The sequence below is a fragment of the Microcaecilia unicolor genome, chromosome 11 (genome assembly GCF_901765095.1).
Source record: "Microcaecilia unicolor chromosome 11, aMicUni1.1, whole genome shotgun sequence".
Classification (NCBI taxonomy): Eukaryota; Metazoa; Chordata; class Amphibia; order Gymnophiona; family Siphonopidae; genus Microcaecilia; species Microcaecilia unicolor.
Genome location: NC_044041.1, coordinates 79,812,839 through 79,821,205, shown reverse-complemented (window position 1 = coordinate 79,821,205; position 8,367 = coordinate 79,812,839). Strand labels below are relative to the sequence as shown.

Genomic DNA, 8,367 nt, shown 5'->3' with positions numbered 1-8,367 from the left:
CCAATCTGCTATTTCCATCTCATATGATTTGAACAGTTCCAAACATGGATGCCTCCACAGTTTCAGGAGCTGTTCAAAAGCATTTGAACAATTTAATATCAATAACTGTACTGCTAAAATGTGTCATTTCCACCTAGGACACCAAGGTCTTCCTGAAGAATCCCTTCCCCCAATCCTCAGAACTCTTGGCTAGTGTACAAACTTAAAAGTGAAGTCCACATTATTGAAGATGCTCCCAACATTTTTTTTTTTTGGCCATTATAGCAACTTAATAAGCAGAGGGAAAAGAAACCAAACATGGTGAGCATCCCAGAGGAGGCCACAGGAGCCATCTTTTAAAAATAACTGGGAGTGCAAAATCCAACACAAATTGCCTGTCCCTGGCCAAAATAAAAGGCATTCATTCATTACAGGTGGGTGCTCAAGCACCCACAGAGTTGGCAGCTATGCCTGACTGAATTACCTGTCTAGACTTGCTTAAGAACCAGGTAAGATCCCAAATGGATAAGGAAAAATTAATTACCTGATAATTTTCTTTCCTTTAGTCCCAAGGGATCAGTCCAGACAAATGGGTTGTGACCATCCGCCAGCAGGTGGACATAGAGAATTCTGAGTTCTGCCTCAAAAGCTAAGCAGTGAAGGAGTAACCACAGGAAAAACTCCAGCCTCTCAATAGAAAAAGAAAACCTATGAAATAAATGGCAAAACGCGTGCCTTAGAAATAACAACCAGAATAATAGAAACACCTGAAATTATATAGAACCCAGAAGAAATGAAACCATAACAGATCTCTGCGAACAAAACTGCCCTAGACTCTGCCAAAGAAGTTGTCAAAGACCTGGCAGAATAAGCCTCGATATGCATGGGAGCATATCCATCCCTCAGAATGTAAGCCGAAGTAGCCTCCTTAAGCCATCGAGCCACTGTCGCTTTGGAGTCTGGCAAACTCTTCCGGGGTTGACAAAGAGGACAAAAAGATGATCAAACTGCCTGAAATCATGAGTGGTAAGATGGTGCATAAGGACGTGCTTTACATCCAACAGTCACAGGGAAACATTCTGCAGAATAGACCTCCAAGGAAAAAGGAGGAAGGAAATAATCTGACATGAAAAGGAGATCCATCCTTTTTGCCAAAGATTGTAATTGTCTGTATGGAAACTCCTGAGTCAGAAAACCAGAGAAAGGGATCGCTGCAAGAAGCTCAAACTCTCCATTCTGACAAAATGGGAACTATACTGCCTTTAAAATAAGATCTTTGATAGCTGCCGAATGAAGGTTCTCAAACAGGGCAGACTGAAGGTCCTTAAGAACGAAGACTCCGAGGACAAATACTGAGGGGGATGCTGATGAGAGACTCCCTTGATGAATTGCATTATATCAGGGTGAGCAGCCAATGTGGCATTCTATATCTTGTCTCTATGACACGCCAATGCTGCCACCTAAACATTGAAAGAAACGAGAACCAAGCCTTTTTTGAACCCTCCTGAAGGAAGGAGAGAAGGAATCATATAATGAAGAAACACTATCTGTGCAGACCAGCTCTCAAAAGTTCTCCACACTCTAGCATAAGTAGTGGTGGACCACTTTCGGACTTGCAGTAAGGTAGTAATATCATCTGCATAACCCTTCTTCCTCAAGAAGACCAAAGAGGGAGGGATCCTCTATAAGTACTGGATCTTGGTGCAATACGCCCGTCTGTGGAGATAAGAGTGAACCAAGGAGCAATTTGAGGACAGGTGAGGTCTGCATACCAGGGACGTCTAGGCCAGTCTGGAGCTACAAGAATGACCTTCCCAGGATGATGTACAATCCTGTGCAACATCCTTTCCATGAGAGATCATGGAGGAAGCATGTAAAGGAGGCCGTCCAACAGCCAAGGCTGTACACCAGTTTAGTCACCTCCAAGGCACTGAAGCCCCCACAAACTTCCCACAGCACAAGCGCTCTGAAAAAGAACCAGTGGCTGCATTTTTTTTTTTTTAAGATAGAGGCAGGAGGAAAAGAGAAGGGACGATTGAGATAAGCAGGTAAAAAGTGGCAACACAAGGACTAGGTTTACACTCGAGACTCAGGATATTCTCAATCCCAAACTCAACTGCACCTGCAAGCAGGACAGGAGGCCATACAAGTCACCATTGCACACAAGAGCTGTAATTCCACCTGCTGGAGATAGAGAATACTGGCTTGGTTGCTAAACACAGGAGCTTATGAAGCACAATTAGTGTGCTCTATCTCCACTTACTGGTGGATGGTCACAACCCATTTGTCTGGACTGACCCTTGGGATGTAATGGAAAAAAGGTTATTGTAAACCAACACCTTTAGAGGAAAAATAGAACCACCCACCCAGAAAAATTACAGAAAGGTCTGCTTTAAGCGATTTTGAAACTGTGTGCCAATTTGACAAAACAGCATTTTAAAGAGCATTTTCACAGCAGCCACCAGGTGATCTGAAAAGTCTACTTACAGGCACTAAAAGGGTAGTTTTCATAACTGCCTAGGTACAAATCCATAACATCGGAAGCACAAAATTTCAAAATGGCAGTCTTGTGTACTTTTTCTTGGAACACTGTACACCAGTTTAAACAGGCCTGTGGGCTTCGTACATTTTTGTGGAGGCTGGTGAATGCAATATATATTTAACACACCCAGGTACCTAGGAATTATTTTTTTAAAACCTGACTAGAGGTATGCATGCTCTAAAAGCCATTGTTTAGTTCCAGTTGGGTTATGGGTTGGCAATTTTCACAGCATTTTACCCAGTTGGTATTTACCCAAGCAGAGGGCTTTTAAAAATGCCCTCTTACTAACATTCAATGAAATACTGTGCAGAGATGAACATGTGGGTTTTGGCTAGGGAAGTGGTTCCCAAACCTGGTCCTGGAGGCACCCCAGCCAGTCAGGTTTTCAGGATACGTACAATGAATATTCATGAGATAGATTTGCATGTAGTGGAGGCAGTACATGCAAATCTCTCATGAATATTCATTGTAGGTATCCTGAAAACCTGACTAGCTGGGGTGCCTCCACAACCAAGTTTGGGAACCACTGGGCTTGGGAAAGACAGGCTGGGCAGTCAGATCCATGTCCCCAGGTCTCCATAAACTTTTCTCCAGGAATGCGTCCAAACCTTTTTTAAACCCAGCTCTATTAACTATTTTTACCACTTGATCTGGCAATGAGTTCCACAGTTTAACTATATGTTGAATGAAAAATATTTTCTCTTTGCTTTAAATGTGCTACTATGTAACAGAGAACACCCTAGGCTAGTACTTTCTGAATGTATTCGCATTTACCCATGCCACTCCACTAGTCTCCCCTCAGCTCTCTTCTCCAAGTAGAAGAGTCCTAATCTTTCTTTAGCCTTTCTTTGAGTCATTCTACCCCCCTTAATAATTTTAGTCACCTCTCTGTTTGGAAATTATTAAAAACGGTGTTATTTTAATACTCTAGTTTGGATCCAGTTTTTGGATAGCCTGGCTCATATTCCCACCTTTTTTATTTTTATTTCTTTTTCCAGTTCCACCATATGTTTCCGATACAGCAACTGTAAACAATATTTAAGGTGAGATCTCACCATGGAGTAATGCAGAGGCCTTCTGATATTCTTTGTTCTCACATTTTTCTTAATTCCTAATTATTTTTGCTCATCTTGCCCCCCCCCCCCCAAAAAAAAAAAAAAAATATATATATATATATATATATATGGTGACTAGTGAGCCTTGTGAACATCCTGAATGGGCTAAAAAAGGTTCCACCAACTCTTTGCATAACAGTTAATTCGGTAACCAAGTTCCTAAATAAAGCCAGTCCAGGAGCCTCCACAGGAGAGAGAAAGGATACCCACCTAGCAACTGTGGATAAACTGAACTAAAGCCACAAATGATGGGAAAGGGAGTTTTAACAACTTGCCCAAAGTCAGAGGTAGAATAATTTCAAAACTGTAATCAGTAAAAATGAAAAACCTGTACAGGGGTGCCAGCTGCATACTGAAAGTTAACAGCACTATTGCAACCTTCTTAGGCACAAAGGAAGTTAAAGTCTGCAAGACTGGTGCTCACATTGCATACCAAGTCCTAGAGATCTATTTTAAAACCTATTGCCAATATTTACATTACTAAGCCATGGAAGAAAAAAAAAATAAGGCTCCCAGCTATACACAGATTACCTTTATCCACTTTAAATCCAAGCAGGTGTGTAGATACACACACACAAATATGCACTTCCATTATAAAATATAAGCAATTAACAGTGAGATTTGCTCGGAATTTAAATTGCTATTTACCAGCCCTGAGTGTCCCTTTAATATTTACCAGTCCCTGAGTGTGTCTTCCTAGTTCTGTCTGTAAAAGCCATAAGAGATGGGCATAGTGAGACAATACACCTAAAGTTACGTCCCATGTCCAACATCTAGCTTACCTCATCTCAGGTCAGTGATACTAAGCCCTTTTCCGTGTTGGCGTGTGGGAGTAAATTTTAGTTAAGTCTTAAGGAATGTATACTAGTAACACATCAGAACACAATCTACGTTTCATAATTAAAGCTGAAATTAACAAACCAAGCAGATCTTCTGTTGGTTAGGCTGTTTTTTTTTTTGGGGGGGGGGGGGTGAGGGGGTTGTGGTGGAGACCCTTTCATCATAATCAAATTTGCAATGCATACAGGAAAACAAAATCAGATTACATTTTGTGTATCCTACTGGGTTTTTTTTTTTTTTTTGAGTAGGAAAAGTGTTTAGGCTTTTATATATTCCAGGTCAGTGAGACTCAAAAGGCTAATCAAATATAAGCAACAACATTTTATTGGACTGAACACAACTTGTTTGTTGACTTCTATAATCAGAGAATTCAAGTGGACTACCATGGTAACCATGCTGTATCCACAATGCATATGGTAAACTGATAGGATGATGCAAGAGACTCAATCCACCAGGCTAACAGACCCATGTGCATACATTTATTATATACAGACTGGACTGCAAAACCAAAGCAAATCATAACTCTGAAGGCATTACTCAAAAAGAAAACACCTTCCCCTCCTCCGCACCTTCAAAATACAAATGCTGAGGTTTTATTGACATCCTATAGTGTATAATATATACACATACACATTCCTATCTGGCATCAAAGCAGCCCTCAACTTTCCTTAAGCATTTTGAAGTGTATTTATGCCATGTTGTACTACTTTATGTTCTGAGATTACCTTCTAAAGGAGAGAGCACCAGAAATGAATGGGAAGGCCCTAGCCACCCAAGAGGCATGCACATCCAAGAGGTCTCACGTGCAAGTGCAAAGATCTCTTGCTGAACATTTTCTACCTCTTACTCGCTATATCCATTTTAATCATCATTTTAATAAATTTTAAAATTTCTCTGCTGTCCACTCTTGGTTTTACATCCTGCAAACGGTCAAACTTCTTCAGCTAAAAAGGACATGTTAGTAAGAGACACGTGTACAAGTCTTTGCTTTCACCACAACTAAAGCAACCATTTGCTACAGTTGACATGGAGCCTGGTCCTCTGCATATCTGTAAAAAGCAAGCTAGGAATTCCTGGTAGTCTGCACAAAAAAATAAGGCATTATATCAAACTTGAATGCAACAACTGCAGAGACAATAAAACCAGTCAAATAGCCTCTCCATGAACTGTCTGTGCAATTCTCTATTAAGGGCAAGTTCCAGAATGTGTCATATATGTACACACACTGAATATCAATTGTACAATGGCAGTGATGTATCTTGCCAGCAAATGGGGAGGGGTGTATGATCTCAGACAAGTCATTAGGTCTTGTCAACCCTCTTTAAACAATGTCCTCGGACTTCAAGAGTCACTTGGCACAGGAATTATTCCACCAGCTCCACATCCTGACCTACTATGGCCATTTTGGCACATTTAACTTTATATGAGCCTGCTCTCGCCTGATTTTTTTAAGTCACTTTCTCTAGTTTTGTTCTGTGTTTTACCCCTCTCTCTTTGTGTCTTTGCTCCATATTCTTTGTTCGGCCTCATTTGTTTAAATGCTTCTGAGAAGGGACTATTGCATTTCTGGGCTGCCCACATGTCTTCTCAGTTTTTCTCCATTTTAGTCAATTGTGTCCTGCTCAGATGAAATTGTTTTTTTTTATCAGTTCACATGCCCATGTTACCCTCTTGCCTGGTACCTATCACAGTAGACTGCATGCACCAAGAAACCAGGAGGGAACAGAATATGCTTATGGGCTACTGGAGCTTTGTGAACACACCCCGACATGTTGCTGAGGGTCCTTCCCTGAAAGAACATGGGTGGGATCCAAGGAATCTCATTTGAAAACCTGCAAAAACCACTCAAGGTATAAGCTGCCATACCACTTAAGGTTAAAACAAACAAAAAAAATCCATTAACCTAGTGATATTTCCCACACAAGAAGACCTAAAGCAAAGAAAAACAGATAAATTGTGCACAGGCAAGGTATGGAAGGTAGAAGCTAGAACAACCTAGCTAGCTACATCCACATGCACTAGGGCTTTAAGAGCAGAATCACCCTTTTTCATATATAATATCCAGTCTTTTTTTTAGCCTTAAAACATTTTAATATTCTGGTTCATCCTTTAAAAAAAAAAAAAAAAAAAGGTAACATTTAACTATAGAGAAAAAGCAGGAGGAAACCACCACAAATGGGGCACAAGACTTTATACAAAAGAAATCTGTTTACAAAACATACACAAAATAAGCTAAAAAAAAAAAAAAAAAGCATTGCTATTTTTATTCTACATAAAAAAATTACTAATATGCATTTTTCTTTTTTTTTTTTTGTTTTGTTTTTTTTTTTTCTTTAAAAAAATGAAAGAAAAAAATTAAGCATAGGCACAATTTGCTGCTGGCGGCTTGTGAACAAGTCAATGCAATACAACGCTTCTTGTTAACAGTGAAATGTATCGACTGTTCCATACTTAAGGCATTTTTTTTTGACAAAGTGTTTATTTTATGCTTCTTACAGCATATACCAGTCACTTCACGTGCGTCAGTATCAGTACAAGTAGAGTATGCTCCTGGGGTTGGTTGGGGAGGGTAGCTTGGAGACCACATACACATCTTCCTACTGGTCTCAGGATGTTCGATAAATCCAGTGACCTAGAGGGAAAACCAGTAACACAGAAAACAGGATGTAAGAACTGTGACAACTGTTCATACCTGGAGTAGAAATGGAGGAGTAGAATCTTTGAACTAAAAAAAAAATTCTAACAGTATTACCTACAACATTGTCAAGGTTCTAATTTTTTCATCTCGCTTTCATATTGCCACATCTGTGAGATACTAGACAGGATTGTAAGAGTTGGTAGGTGTTGGTGAACAGTACCTTCTGACTGACCAGCACCAACACTCCATTTTCAAATTTGTTAGTGTAAGGAAAGACTTTGGTAATAAATGAATTGCTAAAGAACAGTCTGCACGTAACAAGGTGGTCTGGGAACAAGGCTCTCTAGGAAGCTGAGGGGGAGGAATGCACTGATGGAGTGAAACTGACTTCAGGGCCCTGATGCGTCAAGTAATCATGCAGGTCTTGTGCCTCTTGGACAGTGGCAGAAGCAATACCTTTCACATGTGTCCCACTGGGTTGTGGCCATCTCCTAAGCCAGGATGGGAAGCAGACAGAGCCATTTGTGGATCTCCTACCACCCCAGAGACTTTCTCCTCTTCCCGTCGCTTCAAGCAGGCAGCTTTAGGATTTAAATTCCGCTCTACACAGAGAACCAGCAAGAATGCAAGAACAAAAGAAAAAAAACAAACCTTAAAATGCAGCCAGCAGCTGCATGAAACATGCGTTAGAAAGTCAAGGTGGCAAACAGCATGAGGAAAGAAGCCTAACAAACATTTAAGATTGACTACTCAACACAGCATGCTTCATTCCACATTTCCATATCTTCATTTAGAGCAAGTTATTAGTAAAATGAAAGTCCCATCATGTAAAACATATCCAATATAGAATATATAGAATATAGCTTTAACAAATTCCACATTTAACAGCCCCCCCCCCCCCCCCCCCGAACTCATAAATGACTATTTGAACAAGCTTGCATTTGTGTTTGGCTCCATCTTTGTATACCACTTTTCTACTGACTCCTGTTACAGGGCAGTAGGTGCTAGCAGAAGATGACTAGCTAGGTTTTGTTTTTGTGTGTGTGTGTGTGTGTGTGTGTGTGGTTTTTTTGTGTTTTAGTACTATCAATAGATACCAAGTTTATCTTCAGAGATTAGGCTGCTTCTGGAAGACATTCAAATAAATTATGGAGGCAGAGTTACAAATTTCACCTTAAAAACAGTTTTCTAGCTCATATTTTTAAATTATTAAACACGCCATGTTAGAAACACAGCTGCCTCCAAAATGCAGG

General features: G+C 40.2%; 1 protein-coding gene across 10 annotated transcripts in view; it reads right to left on the bottom strand.

Annotated features, from left to right (window-relative positions):
• Positions 1-3,680: 3,680 nt before the first annotated feature.
• TCF3 (transcription factor 3) overlaps positions 3,681-8,367 on the bottom strand; it is a 196,439-nt gene continuing 191,752 nt past the window's right edge. For all 10 annotated transcript variants that reach the window (XM_030217652.1, XM_030217658.1, XM_030217659.1 and 7 more), the window contains 2 exons: positions 7,571-7,716; positions 3,681-7,108 (listed from right to left, as the gene is read on the bottom strand). In XM_030217652.1, coding sequence (XP_030073512.1) covers positions 7,574-7,716 — 143 coding nt within the window. In that variant the 3' untranslated portion in view covers positions 3,681-7,108; positions 7,571-7,573. The remainder of the gene's footprint in view (positions 7,109-7,570; positions 7,717-8,367) is intronic.